The 16,466-nt window shown below is 39.1% G+C and overlaps 1 protein-coding gene and 1 pseudogene across 1 annotated transcript; both read right to left on the reverse strand.

The window, feature by feature from the left end:
- Positions 1-4,878: 4,878 nt before the first annotated feature.
- Positions 4,879-9,765, reverse strand: LOC137039658 (uncharacterized). The gene is made up of 9 exons (XM_067414944.1): positions 9,735-9,765; positions 9,154-9,214; positions 9,021-9,071; positions 8,887-8,931; positions 8,723-8,784; positions 7,467-7,521; positions 7,309-7,350; positions 7,052-7,205; positions 4,879-5,163 (listed from the first exon to the last, which is right to left on the reverse strand). Exons 2-9 carry the CDS (start codon positions 9,154-9,156, stop codon positions 4,967-4,969), a joined length of 609 nt encoding a protein of 202 aa, XP_067271045.1. The 5' UTR covers positions 9,157-9,214; positions 9,735-9,765; the 3' UTR covers positions 4,879-4,966.
- A 538-nt stretch (positions 9,766-10,303) lies between these two features.
- On the reverse strand, positions 10,304-14,573 carry LOC137039810 (uncharacterized; annotated as a pseudogene).
- Between the last annotated feature and the right edge of the window lie 1,893 nt (positions 14,574-16,466).

Here is a 16,466-nt window from a genome sequence, read left to right on the forward strand (position 1 = left end):
TCATAACTCAACCCACTAGGGTTGCAACAAGTACATTGGTTTCATCTGCAACATGTATATCATATATTTACAAATGCTTTTGAACAATGCTCCAAAGCAGTCTCTGTGCCCACTGGTTGTAGTGACCATAATATCATAAGAGTCACAAGGAAAACTAAATTGCCTAAAGGAGGCTGTAAAATAATTCATAAAATAACTTACAGATATTTCAACCAAGAGCAGTATGTGGGTGAAATTCAAGGTGTGGACTGGTCAGAAGTGTATGAAGACCGTGACCCTGACTCAGCCCTTAATAAGTTTATGGACATACTAATGAAAATAGTTGACAAGCATGCTCCTCTCAGAAAAAGAGCTGTGAGAAATAAAAGTGCCCCTTGGTTGGACAAAAAAATTAATGCTGTCTAGAGATAACGCTAAAATAAAAGCTAACATTTCTTGCGAACTAGCTGATCAAAAACAATATAGAACTCTCAGAAATAAAGTAGTTAAAATGAATAGAATGAAGAAAAAAGAGTATTTTCAAGAAAAGATTAATGAAGCAAAAAATGATGGTAAAAAATTATGGAACACTTTAAATCAAATAATGGGCAGGAGTAAGTACTCAGCTGCTTCATATGTTGAAAATGATGGAGTGTTCATCACAGATCCAGAGGGAATTGCTAATTATTTTAACAATTATTTTATTAGTAAGGTAGAGAAATTTAGATCTGGTATGAGTCCAAATATCTCAGCATCTTATGATGCAATATTAAGTAAGATAATGAGTGAGAAGAACCATTCTGTCACTTTCTCATTCAGTCAAGTTGACAGAGGTTCTGTTGGAAAAATTCTTGCAGCTCTTCCTGATGGAAAGGCATCAGGCATGGACCATTTGGACTCCAGGCTTATCAGGGTGGCAGCTGAAGCTCTGTCCTTTCCCATTGCTCATTTGGTCAATTTAAGTTTGTTGCAGGGCGTATTTCCTGAGAAATGGAAGGAGGCTAAAATTATACCACTGCCTAAAAATAAAAGAGCCACATTTACAGGACAGAATAGCCGACCTATCAGTCTATTACCTTTACTCAGCAAAGTCATGGAAAAGATTGCTTTTGAACAAGTTTATAAATATTTTTTTTCTAATAGTTTGATTACAAAATATCAGCATGCATATCGGGAGGGTCACTCCACATGTACTGCTTTAACTCATATGACCGACAACTGGTTAGAAGAAATAGATGCAAACAGATTAGTAGGAGCAGTGATGTTGGACTTCAGTGCAGCGTTTGACCTGATAGATCACAAAATACTGCTTCAAAAATTAGAATGTTATGGTTTTACACCTTCGTCTCTGTCATGGATGGCGAGTTACCTATTCAATAGGAAGCAGCGTGTGTTCTTTAATGGTCAATATTCATCTACTAAGACAATACATTGTGGTGTGCCCCAGGGTAGCTGCCTTGGGCCTTTGCTATACTTGATCTTTACAAATGATTTACCTTTTATTGTGAAACATTCAACTGTTGTTATGTATGCAGATGATTCCACACTGTACTGTTCTGCAAAAAATCCTCATGATGTTTCAAATCTATTAAATCATGATTTGCAGAATATAAGCAAGTGGGTAAAAGATAACAAATTAGTTTTAAATGTAGACAAATCAACATCTATGTTTTTCTGGAAATGATTGAAATTAACTACCCAGCCATCTTTGAACTTGTCAGTCAATGGGCTGCAGCTAAGACAAGTGACGCAAGCCAGGTTACTGGGCGTCACCTTGGATTCTTACTTGTCTTTTTCAGCTCATATTGATGGACTGATTGCTAAAATGGGGAAGGGTATTGCAATGTCCAGAAAATGTATGTCATATATTCCTATGTCCATTGCTAGACAGGTGGTCCAGTCTCTTGTTTTGTGCCATTTAGAAAACTGTCCAATTATATGGTCGTCTACATCACAAAAACATCTTCGTAAGCTTCAAGTGGCACAAAATAGGGCGGCAAGGACTGTCCTCCAGTGCTCTTTAAAAACTAACGTGGCCCTGATGCATAAACGTCTTTCTTGGCTCACAGTTGACGACAAAATTAAATTACGATTACTTTTAATGTTGTGGAATGCAGTATTTATGAAACAGCCACAGTTTCTCTCTGAGAACTTTGTTTTTGTAGGAAGTGGACACCTACACGCCACCAGGCAGGCACTAGGTGGTGATATAAAACTTCCGCTTCCCAGGACAAATTTTTTGAAACGCACATCACTTTACAGAGCAATATCTATTTGGAATAGACTTTCTATCTCATCACGCAGAATTCAGAACAAATACAAATTTAAGAGGACAGTAACCAAGGAACTGTTGCAAGTAATCTAGTGCCAGCAGTAAATTGTCTTTTTTGCTTTCTTTCTTTTTTTTTTTTCTCTCTCTCTCTCTTCTCTCTGAATGTAAGCGCAATGTTTGAATTATTTTTATTGTAATTTGTGTTGATTATTGTTTTGTGTGATTTTATGATGTGAATAATTTTAAAAGAGGACCCCAGGAAGATTAGCTGCCATTAAATGGGCCGCTAATGGGGATCCTAATAAAACAATAAAACAATAAAACAATAAAGCTGTCTGACTGTTTATTTTTCCAGCAAGCTCAGGGACACAGCCAATCTTCCTTAAGGAATCCCTAACGTCCTTGCTATTGTTCTGATGGAACACATCACACAACGCATAGTGGTCACATGAACCAGTAACTGGGTGACCATCTTTATCAGCTGGTTCTTTTCTGTGATTAAGCCAGGGCAAACTGACTTCCAAGTCATTTTCAGATGCCGCCTTGATATTTTCATCTGATGGATGCAGTAAACGACCTTCAAAAGGATGAAAGAATTTCTCTGAACGTTGGTTTGCATGTGAGGCTAGTCCTCTTGGGTAGTTGTACACTGTAACATTTGGTACATGTTTCCATGAAAGCAGGAGGTCACAATAATCACGAGGGCTCTCCGCTCTGATGTTAAATTTCACAGAATATACAACTCCACACGGGCAGGTTATAACAGCCCAGCCACCTAGGGGGGAAGAGAAGAATCCATGAGTACTCAATATGTCTGTCTTTATACATTTTTATATCCCAACATCTTAAAATGATTAAATCCCTTCTCCTCATATTGAACAGCAAATTATTATGTAAACAATAACTGTGTTATATCAATACTTGAATGCCACCCTGATACATAACTGTACAGTCTGACTTACCAGATGCACCCCACACTTTCTCAAAAACCTTATTGTAGGTGACTCTATTTGACATCCTCTGTTTTAGTCGGATGATTAAATCCATTTTAGAACCTTTGTTATCTATTCCACACCCCTTACAAAGGGCCCTAATTTCCTCAACCTAAACAAAAAGAAAAATAGCAACAGAATTATTACACACAATGACAGAACAAAACATCTTAATTAAAGGTCCCGTTCTTCGCGATTCCATCTTTCAAACTTCCCGGTGTCATGACAAATCCTGTCCCCCTGTGAAATCGTGTCCGCTGGTAGCGGTTTTAAATGCCTGAACATAAGTTGTTATACATGGTTTTGGACAAGCAATTGTTTAAAATAAACTATGAATTCATTACCATACTAACTGATTGCTATAATGGGAGCAAAAACATGTTCTGAATTATTTTGACTGATAAACTAAGTACCAATACAAAATCACGACAATAAATCTTATATACTTATATAAGCACTAATAGCTTCAGTTATATACTACTAGTATATGAAACATATGATTTGTAAGACATTAAAGACTATTTTAACACAATTTAAACACCAAAAATCAAAACGCGATTTTGTAAGAATTGTAATCAGGCTCTGAACAGATTCACATTAAAATTTCTTTCAGCCAATAGAATCGATCTGGGGGTCCTTGCGGACACGATTTCATAGGCGGACAGGATTTGTCATGACACCGGGCAAAGTGCGCTAAGCTGCTGTCCAATCACAACACGGGAAGCGCTGGCCCAATCAGAACTCAATACGTGTTTCTGAAGGAGGGACTTCATAGAACAAGGAAATCATCAGGCCGTTTTTAGGACAGAGGAAACGAGAAGCACCTGGCTGCAGCCTGCAGATCGAGGCGGGGCTGCACACGGGGGCGGGGTTGCACCTGGGGCGGGACTGCACGATTCGTCCCGCCCGCAACTCTTCTCATTGGTTAGTGACGTCAAGTCTGACGTCGTCGTCAGTCACGGCAAACAGGAAATCAATGCTAATAGTTTCTATAGTCCTATATGAAGTACAAACATGTATAAAACAATGTGAATCCGTTAATTACATATACCTGGTGATAATATAGTATCAAACACAATACATTGTAAATTTGTTATTTTTTGTAAAACGTTTTATGTACTTACCTAGCAAGAATCCAATTACTGCAATATTAACGAATATAGTTTAACAGTTTAGTTTTGTTCATGTGGGCTATATTGTTTATTTACAACTTATTGGTAAGTTATTTCTGGTTGTTTATATTGTTATTTCTGTATGTCCCTTATGGTTACATGTATGCATTTTTAACAATTAAATAAAACTTTAATATTCTCAGCAAGAGTGTCAAGTCTTAAGATATTAAAATTAATAGATATGAATGTACCTGATAATGAAAAGGGTTATGGTAAAAAATACCAGCATGGTTTGTATATGAATAACATGGCAAGACAAACAGTTCATTGTTATTTAGGTATGAATAAGTTTAATTACTTCTGATAAAGAAAGGTGAAATTTGTACATCTATACATATATACATACACTTTGTATTGCCAAAGCATTAAAACAACAGAAAATGATTTGTAACAACTAATTATTAAATATTCAGAGACAATAGTAATAAATAATAGAACTAAAATAAGACATTATGTGCATCCATCCATCTGTATCCATCTCTATCCATCTTACAAACTTTCCTCTTCACCTTTCACCATTCATCTTTCCTTTACACACTTTCCCTGACAAACTAATACTGGCACATGAAACAGCTGTCTGGGTCCTCTATGCTATCGTAAAATCCTCTCAGGCAACCACACTTCCCATTTCCGTAAAAACCCGAGCAGGACTTGAAGAAGGTTTTACATTTTTGGCACTCTTTAATTTCAAAAGGCACCCGCAATTCAGCCTTGGATGTTTCACTCCATATCCCCCAGTTCACAACACCTGTAAGCGCAAAAACACGTAAAAGAGAATACTTTTTACATGCACATATAGGCAAGGCAAGTTTATTTATATAGCACATTTCATACACAATGGCAATTCAAAGTGCTTTACATATTAAGGAATTGAAATAGGGATAAAAAAAATGCATAAGAAAATGAATACAATGTAAAGAGAATTAAAAATAATAAAATGATGATAAAAGAAAAAAACAGGTAAACTAAAACAGTTATAAAAAGAATTTAAAAAATGATGCATAGATAAGGTGCAATCAGTCGGACGTACAGTGCTCAGAGCTCATTCAGTAAATGCACAGCTGAACAGATGTGTTTTGAGTCTGGATTTGAATATGGCTACTGTTGGAGCACATCTGATCTGTTCAGGAAGCTGGTTCAACTGCGGCTGGCATAATAGCTAAAGGCAGACTCTCCTTGCTTTGAGTGAACTCTTGGTATTTCTAACTGACTTGATCCTGCTGATCTGAGTGATCTGTTGGGTTTGTATTTAATCAGCATATCTGCGATGTATTGAGGTCCTAGCTCATTGAGTGATTTATAAACAAGTAATAGTACTTTAAAATCGATCCTAGATGTAACTGGAAGCCAGTGTAAAGACCTGAGGACTGGTGTGATATGGTCATATTTTCTGGTTCTGCTCAGAATCCTGGCAGCAGCGTTCTGTATGAGCTGCAGCTGTCTAATGGTCTTTTTGGGAAGGCCAGTGAGAAGGCCGTTACAATAGTCCACCCTACTGGTGATGAAAGCATGAACGAGTTTCTCTAAGTCTTGCCTAGAGACAAAACATCTAATCCTTGCAATATTTTTCAGATGATAGTATGTTGATTTAGTTATTGCTTTGACATGACTACTGAAACTCAGGTCTGACTCCAAAATCACTCCAAGATTCCTGACTTGATTTTTTGTTATCAGACCTTTAGCCTCAAGATATGCGTTCACCTTGAGAATTTCATCTTTGTTTCCAAATGTAGTGATTTCAGTTTTGTCTTCGTTTAACTGAAGATAGTTTTGGCACATCCAGTTGTTAACTTCATCAATGCATTTGCACAGGGAGTCAATGGGGCTGTAGTCATTAGGTGACAGTGCTAAGTAGAGCTGGGTGTCGTCAGCATAGCTGTGGTAAGCAATATTGTTCTTTTTCATTATTTGGCTCAGTGGCAGCATATACAGGTTAAACAGGAGAGGTGCTAGAATTGACCCTTGTAGGACTCCGCATGTCATGGACGTCCACTCAGACTTATGATCTCCTATACTCACATAATAACCTCTCCCTTCTAAGTATGATCTGAACCATCTGAGGACCATCCCAGAAAGCCCGACCCAGTTTTCCAGCCTGTCTAGAAGTATGTTGTGGTCAACAGTGTCGAATGCAGCACTGAGATCGAGTAGAACCAGAATTGATGTTTTGCCTGTATCAGTATTCAAGCGAATATCATTTATAATCTTTATGAGCGCTGTCTCTGTGCTGTGATGCGGTCGGAAACCAGATTGAAAATTGTCAAAAAATCCGTTTGAGTTTAAGAATTTGTTCAGCTGATTGAAAACAACTATTTCAATGATTTTGCCAATGAAGGGGAGATTTGAGATTGGTCTGTAGTTGCTCAGTATGGAGTTATCCAGATTTCTCTTTTTCAGAAGAGGCTTAACTATTGCAGTTTTAAGGGCGGTTGGAAAAGTCCCATAGAGAAGTGAGGAGTTCACCACTTCTAGGAGATCTGCTTCCAAACAGTTAAACACACTTTTGAACATATAAGATTGTTAGCCATGGGTACTGCTTTAAAGAATGCAAGCAGCAAGATTACGTAAAGCCAAACTTATACCCATTAGGCCTCATGCACACTTCATTGCACACATTTAAACTTTAACAAACTTACTGTCAAGCCATTCGTAGTGTGCCTTCTGTCTGAACAGGTCCGTGTTAACAATTGCACTAAAGCTGCTACAAGTAAGTGACAGATTCAAGTAGGCAGAATCTCCATCCTGTAGCACCACTTCTAGGAGTATCATCTCCAAGATCTCCATGGGTAGCTGGAAAGTATTTATAAAATGATTAGTCCTTTTTTTGCTTGAATGGAATATGACAGTATTCCAGCACTTAAAAAAAAAAAAAAAATGCATGCAGACATCTTACATTCAAAAGGTGCAAGTCAGGAGTCACGTTTGCCTTTTGTGCCTAAAAGGATAGCAGAGAAAACAAGTCAGTGTGTATGCATGCATGTATGTCATATATATATACACACACACACACACATATACGTAAGAAAACATTTCATATTAAATTTCTCATACATTCTTTTCAATGTGCCTCATTTGTTTCTTTGTTGCCCGAGTTTCTTCATCAGACCTGTAATGAAAAGTAGTAGAGACAGGTATGTTATTCATAGGGTTCGTACACATTTCTACCAATACATTTCAATTACTTTTTCATTTAATTTTAAAATAAGAACAGGGCTCGACATTAACACCCTTGAAGGGACATTCAAAATGTGAAGTTTTTATATTTATTACATGATACAGTTAAACATCACACAACCAAGTGTGCCGTTTTCCTGAATACCATCAGGACTGTAAATGACACTTTCATATGGCAGTTCCATAAACAATTAATTAACATTTAGTAACTTACATTTTAGCAATGTTGAGTTGTTATTTTTTAGCTGCAAAAATAGTTCTAAGCAAAGATTCTAAGCAACAAAGTTACAAACAGCAGAACGATAACGTGTCTCACGTGTTACTTAATGAATCAGTTTGATTGAATCGTTTGAATTAATGACTCAATGACTCACTTATTATGACTCACCTGCTGCCACCTACTGGTGGTTTAGTTTAATTACTTTTCAACATTTATTTTGTTTATTCAAAAATACAAATCTCAATACATAATTTAATGCAGTTGTAACGTTTCAGTGTAAATTATTTAATTTGATTGGTAACAGCCCTATAGTGTCTTATTTTAATTTAATATATAGATACAATTTAAAAATATAATATGAAACCTGAAGCATAGCTTATATTTAATAAAATTAGGGGGGGGGGATGCCCTTTATAAAAGGTAAAATATGTCGAGCCCTGAAGAATAATAACATACATTATATACATTATTATGTATATCTATTATATACATATTTGAAACAAATTTCCATTAATTTTCCCAAAACTTTTCCAGGCCTGGAAATTGCCATTTTAGAATTCCATGACGTTTCCAGGTTGTTCATGGCTCCATTTTTCAAATGAAGGATTTTTTTCTTTCTATGTACATTTACGCTTTTGGCAGACGCTTTTATCCACAAAAATCATGCATTGCATTCAAGATATACATTTTACATTTTGTCAGTTCTTGCTTTCCCTGGGAATCAAACCCATGACCGTGGCGTTGCTAGCGCCACACTCTTTTGTTTGAGCTACAGGAAAGCTCTGTTCTATAAAATGTTCTCTCAAAAGCTAATCAGAGTTTCAATGGTTCGTATAATGTGATAGTGACAGAACAGCAAAAATTTAAGTTCGCTCCAAAAAATAAATACATAAAATGTTAATAATTAACACACCTCAAGGGGAAATTCTCCAAAAGCAACAAACACCACCACCTCCTGATGCAAGGCACATCAGGCTAAGATAAAAAGAAATACTCAGTTTACTTTTAATAATATTTGGAAACATTTAATAAAATTTGGAAACATATCAAGCGTTTGCCATTTCATATTTCACTTACCTCTGTAAAATCAAAGGGCCCTGCTGTCACAAAGCTCAGCGAATACTGAAATGGTAAACAGTACAAATACATTTGCTCAGATACAAGTACTGGATAAACATCTAGTAAAGAACACATCAGCTTCATAAACTTACCATCAGGACAAAAACTCCACAGCTGTTGCTGAGATGTTGTCGTGGAAGGCCCTGTTGATATTGACATGTACAGAGTCAAAATTAAACAATCTCAAATGATTTTACAGTTACTTATTCAAATGAATATTGGTACCATAATATCATTGACACAGTATTCATCCCAAGGCCCAGGAGACAGGATTTGTGCAATGTTTCTGTGATGACAAAAAGGCCATAGCTTTAAAAAACAGTTACTGCACTGGATCAAACAAAGTAATACAAAATAACTGAAATGGGGGGCAGAACCAGAACTTCCATGTATTCCATGACTAGTTTCATTGACACTTTGCAAAAAAGTGAATAAGTCTACTAAAAAATAAAGTCAGATGAACAAGTCACATAAAAACATAGTTAATTGCGGCAATAGTTTTTTATCAAAATGTGGTTAGGAACGACCACATTTTATCAAAATGTGGTTAGGAACGACCACAATCTTTGAACTCTGAACAGTGCACTATAAAACCTGTAGATGAGCATGTATTCTTCCTGACTGAATGTTTTGCCGTGCAGAGGATCAAGGAAAAAAATCTCATGCTCCCCTGGCTTCATAATCTGTTGATAGGTTACAATATATACAGCAAAAGAAGACAACTACAATTTATAGATCAAAACCATCTAAAACTTATGTCAGCATAATTGATCCCAGGTAAACACTACAGATTCAGAATTACTTACACAAACCATCCAATGTCCTGGTATCCATGTTGGGAATAGAAACCAGTCAATGTTTTCATCCAGCTTGAAAACAAATAATATTGATCATCAACAGAATTTGGAAACTTTGTGTCTTGGTTTAATTTTAAACAGACACATGTCTCTGATACATACAGGCAGGTGTAGAAGTTGCTCTTCAAGCGTGCTGTCTGGCCATGTTGCAATTACATAAGAATTGGCCGAGAAAACATTCACATCCTGTATAGAAACATTCAACATACTTTAAAATTCTTGATTTTGCCTTGGGTTAGATTTAAATACACCAACAGCTGAGAGTATTCACATTCAGACCACTGTAAGTACAACTACAAAAGTATGCATTTCAGCTAAGGAGCTGCTAAAAGGATGACCCAAAAATGGAAAAGTTTGGTGTATGATTGTACCTGTACATACTTCCATTGAATAAAAACAAAAACAAAAAAACATCATCATTTATGTTCAGCAGAAGAAAAACTCATACTGGTTTGAAAGAATTTGAGTGTGACTAAATTAACATTTTTATTTTGGGATGAACTATCCCTTTAAGCAGCTTAAGCAATAGGAGCACAAAATATAGACCATTTCACCTGTGATTTCGCTATGGCCTCTACCACTTTCAGGCAACAGTTGAGAACCTGCGTGTAAATAAAACATAGAAACTCAATATAAACAAATCTCCCCATTAATTACTATCTTCGAATGTGTCTTTGAACTGTGTACCGTTCCCTCAATGTCTTTCTCCAGTCCCAGAGAGCACAGGTCTGATCGTTTCAGCTTTGTGTTATATACAGTTGCCAGAAGCTCGTATTTGCTCTTCCCGACATCCAAAGCATTGTTTAGCTAACATACAGATAAAGACACATACATGCTTAGCCGGATGAACAGCATTTTGTAAAGGCAAATCCCAAAAAATAACTTACCAACTGCTGTTGTCTCTCATTTGGTATGGTTCCCCAAAATGATTTCCTTGCTGTAACCATGTTTAGGCTTGTTACCACAGGATTTGGACATTTAGGGTCACACTGCGACTGGACAGCTGTACATAAGGAAAAGATTAAATGTTTTTACTTAAAGTTAAGAAAAATCACAAACTTCAATGAGTTGAAGAAAACCCTCAACCTGTAGGCATTTCTGTCTCATTCAGAGTGGTATTCAAAGTTTGGGTTGTCTTTGAATAATGTGGTTCCGCATCTGCTCCTATGTATGCGTTATAAATATATAGTTATTACAATAAATCAATTTGAATGATCCATTCACATGCAGCACATTAATAAAATGTATACATTACCGAGTATGACCTTTCCATTGGAAATCTAATAGCAAATTATGATTGCCACTGAACAATTTCTTGAATTGTTCCAACTTCTTCCGGTTCCGTGCGAGGTTCCGGTGGTGAAGAATGTTTCGAGCAAGAAATATGTGCACAGATGGTCTTAACATATTCATGAAGTAATTGTTTCTCTTTACTTCAGAGAACAGCTGCTCTGCACACTGACTGTTGATCTTTCCAGCCAGCTCTGGTACAAGACCAATAGTGTGCAGCACATCTCTCTTGTCTTTACTATTGTTTTGGTGGAAAACGTCACACAGACAATAGTGCTCGGAAGAACCGGTCAATGGGTGGCAATCAGGATCCACAGTTTTTTTCCTGTGAGCAAGCCAGGGAAGATGAACCTTTAGCTTCCCTTCTTTTGCTTTTTGTACATTTTCAGACGAGGGGTCTTGTACTCTGCCCTCAAAGGGATGGAAAGGTGGGTGAATTGGCTGTCTCTTATTTGTGTGTGCCACTAATCCTCTAGGGTAATCATAAATTGTAACATTGGGAAAATGTTTCCAAGACAACAAAAGGTCTGCAAAGTCACGTGGACTCTCTGCTCTCAAGTTAAATTTAATAGAATACACAATCCCACAAGGACACATGATCACACCCAGGCCACCTAAAAGAACAAAATATTTGAATGAAAACGATTCTGAAAGATCAGTGAAATCCTTCCAATAAATACATATGAAATTATAGGGATACGAGTAATTATATTTTCGTTAATGTTTATTTTGTAGTACTGTATTGTATTAACTTCATTTAGTAACAAAAAAACATCACTTACCAGAAGCACCCCACACCTGTTGAAACACTTTGTTGTAAGTCACTCTATTTGACATTTTATTGCGAAGTCTGAGGATGAGATCCATTTTGGAGCCAACAACTTCAACCCCACATTGTCGACACAGCTTTTTCAAATCTGCAATCTGATAAAATATGTCAATTTGAGAGCCGGTTCAGATTTTTTTTTAATATATATATATATATATATATATATATATATATATATATATATATATATATATATATATATATATATATATATATATATATATATATATATATAGCACATATATAAAGCAACCCTATACATACCACTGTACTATGCAGACAGCAGTGTAATAATAGCTTCATGTGATAAACCAAAACGCTGAACTATTTAAACAACCATTTACCTTGAGGTGGAGCAGCTCATCACCAAGCCTTTCCTCAGTAAAAGGCACATCAATGTCACTCTCATATTTGAGGGTTGAACCTTTGCACTCTCTGTGTTTAATACCATGGCAGATTTCCTTGTTTTTGGACCTATCCATGGGGACCAGTTGTGGTAACTAGGTGAAACTGTAAATGGGTTTTCTTTGCCACCTTGAGGATAAAAATACAGCCATGTATTGCATGTTTTTTATAGATATATATGGTAAATACTTGCCAGTAGGATTAGAGAAAACATGTAAGTTGGCTTCTCTATTAAATGCTTCTTCATTTTATAAGTTTTGTATATTTGGGACTTTTAGAAATATGGAAAGCTGCTGCAAATATTGCAGTGTAAGTTTGGAAATAATAATTGAACAACACTAAGCCATATCACAATATCTGCATCAGAATCAAAACTTACTTGCGTAAAACCCTCTGCTTATAATGTCCATTGCCACTGCATTCCAAAACTCCTCTATGTCAACATGACCATCATAAGACGCAGGTGGAGACGGAATTTCACTGACTGCGACATAAATAAACTTAATTCAGCTACATATGTGAATTATCAAATTTAAACCAAAACACAAAACTATAATTGGAACCAATTCAACTACAATAACTTTATACATACCTGGGATGCTGAAAACTCCTTTTTTATGAAGGTCCATAATGACGGTACATGGACTGTATCCACAGGACACGCATGAGTAAAGGTAGTCCAGATCACACAAAGCTTCAAAGTGAAGATACGCCTGCATGATGAGGTCACCTTTGGGCAAGGACTCTCTCTCTGTGCCTTCAATTATCTGCACAACCCTACCTACAGCTGTGTGATTCTGGAAGGACCACAGAAAAGAAGAAGAATATAGAATATAGAAGAAATATATAAATATAAATTATATTATATTCTATATATATATATATATATATATATATATATATATATATATATATATATATATATACACACACACACACACACACACACACACACACACACACACACACACACATATATATATATATATATATAAAAAAAATAGCAGGTATAATTTTAGTAATATTGTACCTGTAGAGAGTTTCGCAAAACCACACACAAATGTAGCGAGAGGATTACGTGATCGTTGAAGTTGTGCAAACCCTCACTCCACTCTTGGTATCTGTATGTGAGGTTGCATTTATGGCACAGCTTGTAGTAAGTAGATACACCTGATATTAAAAAAATATTTACTGATATCTATCAAAAGCAACAACATTAAAAAATATTTATCAAAGAAATACAAAGGTATCATACCCATAATCCCCCCATTGAACGTAACAATCTTTGCCCGGCAGGTTATCATCCTTGGGTCACTCAAAACTCCCTTGCAAACTTGGCATTCAACTTCCTCAGGCACAAGATGTTTTGGGAAATTATTCAAAGCCTTTCCATGTTTTGACATTTGCAGAGTGGTCTGTGGAATTTCTACTGGAATTTTCTTATTTTCCAGCACATATTTCATCATCCTTTTAATGGTAGGAGAGTTGGGGGGATATGAAACATCTTGACAGCCTGCATCAACATTACTTGTATGTGCAGTGCTGAAAACCTCCTCCGAACTCCTGACCCTCTTAAAGAGCTCTGGCATTATCTGAAAAAGATGCCACTTTGCTGTAGCTTTATGGACGCATGAGTGGCGAGGTCGGGCACAAGGACAATGCCAGTTATTTTTCTTTTTATTGTAAGCCACCATGACTCTTCCCATCCTGCTGTAATAGGTCACTGTTGGTTCAAATACAGAGATGAAACACTTTGTTGATGGTCCTCCAACAGTGACATGAAAAGACAGCGGTGTCTCTGCAGCATTTGCCTCTTGCTGCAACTTTAACAGCTGGGCTTTCCTTGTTTCACCAAACCACTTTTGTTGCACCAGCTGAGCGAGACTGTCCTCTGTCAGTGCAACATCAGGATTGGCAACTTGCTTAAAAAAACATAGTGATTTGATATGGCAGCACTCAAACGGCAGTATCCCAGTGTTATGAGCAAACTCTGAATTTAAAATACACTGGTCAAGTTCACATTCCGAGCGATAGTTTGGGCCCCAAGTATTTTTTATAACATGTATGGGTATTGCGTGACCATGAAAAGCTTTTTCAACAGCAAAAAGGCCAATTTTTTCATCAATGCACTGAGATAGAAAGTGCCTCTCAGGAGTAATTGTATTGTGCTTTTCAGTGTGATGCCTTCTAATGTGGGTTCGTAGATTTTTAGCCAACAAGGTCAAATCACATTGGCTGTAAGTGACAGTCCTCTTTGCCGAGCATTTGGGGAGGATGGCTGGTGACTGGACAGAGGGCGGCTGAGGACCAGACGGCCGGACAGAGGGTGGCTGAGGACCAGACGGCCGGACAGAGGGTGGCTGAGGACCAGACAGCCGGACAGAGGGCGGCTGAGGACCAGGCGGCCGGACAGAGGGTGGCTGAGGACCAGACGGCCGGACAGAGGGCGGCTGAGGACCAGGCGGCCGGACAGAGGGTGGCTGAGGACCAGACGGCCGGACAGAGGGCGGCTGAGGACCAGGCGGCCGGACAGAGGGTGGCTGAGGACCAGACGGCCGGACAGAGGGCGGCTGAGGACCAGGCGGTTTGACAGAGGGCGGCTGAGGACCAGGCGGCCGGACAGAGGGCGGCTGAGGACCAGGCGGCCGGACAGAGGGCGGCTGAGGACCAGGCGGCCGGACAGAGGGCGGCTGAGGACCAGGCGATTGGACAGAGGGCGGCTGAGGACCAGGCGGCCGGACAGAGGGCGGCTGAGGACCAGGCGATTGGACAGAGGGTGGCTGAGGACCAGGTGATTGGACAGAGGGCGGCTGAGGACCAGGCGGCCGGACAGAGGGCGGCTGAGGACCAGACGGCCGGACAGAGGGCGGCTGAGGACCAGACGGCCTGACAGAGGGCGGCTGAGGACCAGGCGGTTGGACAGAGGGCGGCTGAGGACCAGACGGCCGGACAGAGGGTGGCTGAGGACCAGGCGGCCGGACAGAGGGTGGCTGAGGACCAGGCGGCCGGACAGAGGGTGGCTGAGGACCAGGCGGCCGGACAGAGGGTGGCTGAGGACCAGACGGCCGGACAGAGGGTGGCTGAGGACCAGACGGCCGGACAGAGGGTGGCTGAGGACCAGACGGCCGGACAGAGGGTGGCTGAGGACCAGGCGGCCGGACAGAGGGTGGCTGAGGACCAGACGGCCGGACAGAGGGTGGCTGAGGACCAGGCGGCCGGACAGAGGGTGGCTGAGGACCAGGCGGCCGGACAGAGGGTGGCTGAGGACCAGACGGCCGGACAGAGGGTGGCTGAGGACCAGACGGCCGGACAGAGGGTGGCTGAGGACCAGGCGGCCGGACAGAGGGTGGCTGAGGACCAGACGGCCGGACAGAGGGTGACTGAGGACCAGGCGGCCGGACAGAGGGTGGCTGAGGCTGGTTTGGTGGTGAGGGATGGCTGGCTATGTGCTTCAACAAATTTCCCCGAGTTATCACAGTCACTGAACAATAGCAGCAGTAAAAGTGAGACTTTGCACGACATGTCAAACTGCATTTTAAAATAGTGAAATCTGAAAGGGCAAAAACAACAAAAAGGGGTGTTGAAAATGGCCTAAAATTAAGCTTCACTTGTCTGCATTTTGCTCTAGACAGTGGACCACCACAAGACGCATGAGCAAAAACATTTTTTGTGATTTGAGCAACAAAGACCCAGGTCAATGAAATATATTTTGAATGTTTGCACACTACACTGTGCATGTGCAGGATGCAGAAAAGTTAACCTAAGCCTTAAAATTAAACATTCTATTACAAACTCAAACACAATTAAATCAGAAGCATGCAGAGTGTATTGATGACTGGATTGTCACCACATTATACTTTAAAGTGACAAGGAAAGACTCACCAAGGTGTTGCACAGCCCGCTGAAAGTGGTTTTGGATGTGGTAATACATCAGCTGTGGCATGCTAGTGTACTGGCAGAATGGGCAATTACTAGTGCAGTCTTTTAAATACCGCTCACACTCCCCCTTGCTTAAAACAGTTTTGTGCATTTTTGCAAGGGGGAATGGCTCTTAAAAGAGCCTTTGAGTTATAAAGTGAACGACAAAACAACAGGAGTGAAATGGAGAGTAAGTATTGGAGAATACTAAACACAGCAAAGCAAATAAGTAAATACAG

Source organism: Pseudorasbora parva, chromosome 14 (genome assembly GCF_024679245.1).
Source record: "Pseudorasbora parva isolate DD20220531a chromosome 14, ASM2467924v1, whole genome shotgun sequence".
In the NCBI taxonomy this organism is placed as follows: domain Eukaryota; kingdom Metazoa; phylum Chordata; class Actinopteri; order Cypriniformes; family Gobionidae; genus Pseudorasbora; species Pseudorasbora parva.

Bases quoted from the DNA above. Each gene is read 5' to 3' on its own strand.
- LOC137039658 (XM_067414944.1), bottom strand. The intron at 8,932-9,020 runs GTAAGTTTATGA...TTACCATTTCAG, and splicing joins GTGGAGTTTTTGTCCTGATG to TATTCGCTGAGCTTTGTGAC. The intron at 5,164-7,051 runs GTAAGTTTGTTA...TTGCGCTTACAG, and splicing joins ACACTACGAATGGCTTGACA to GTGTTGTGAACTGGGGGATA.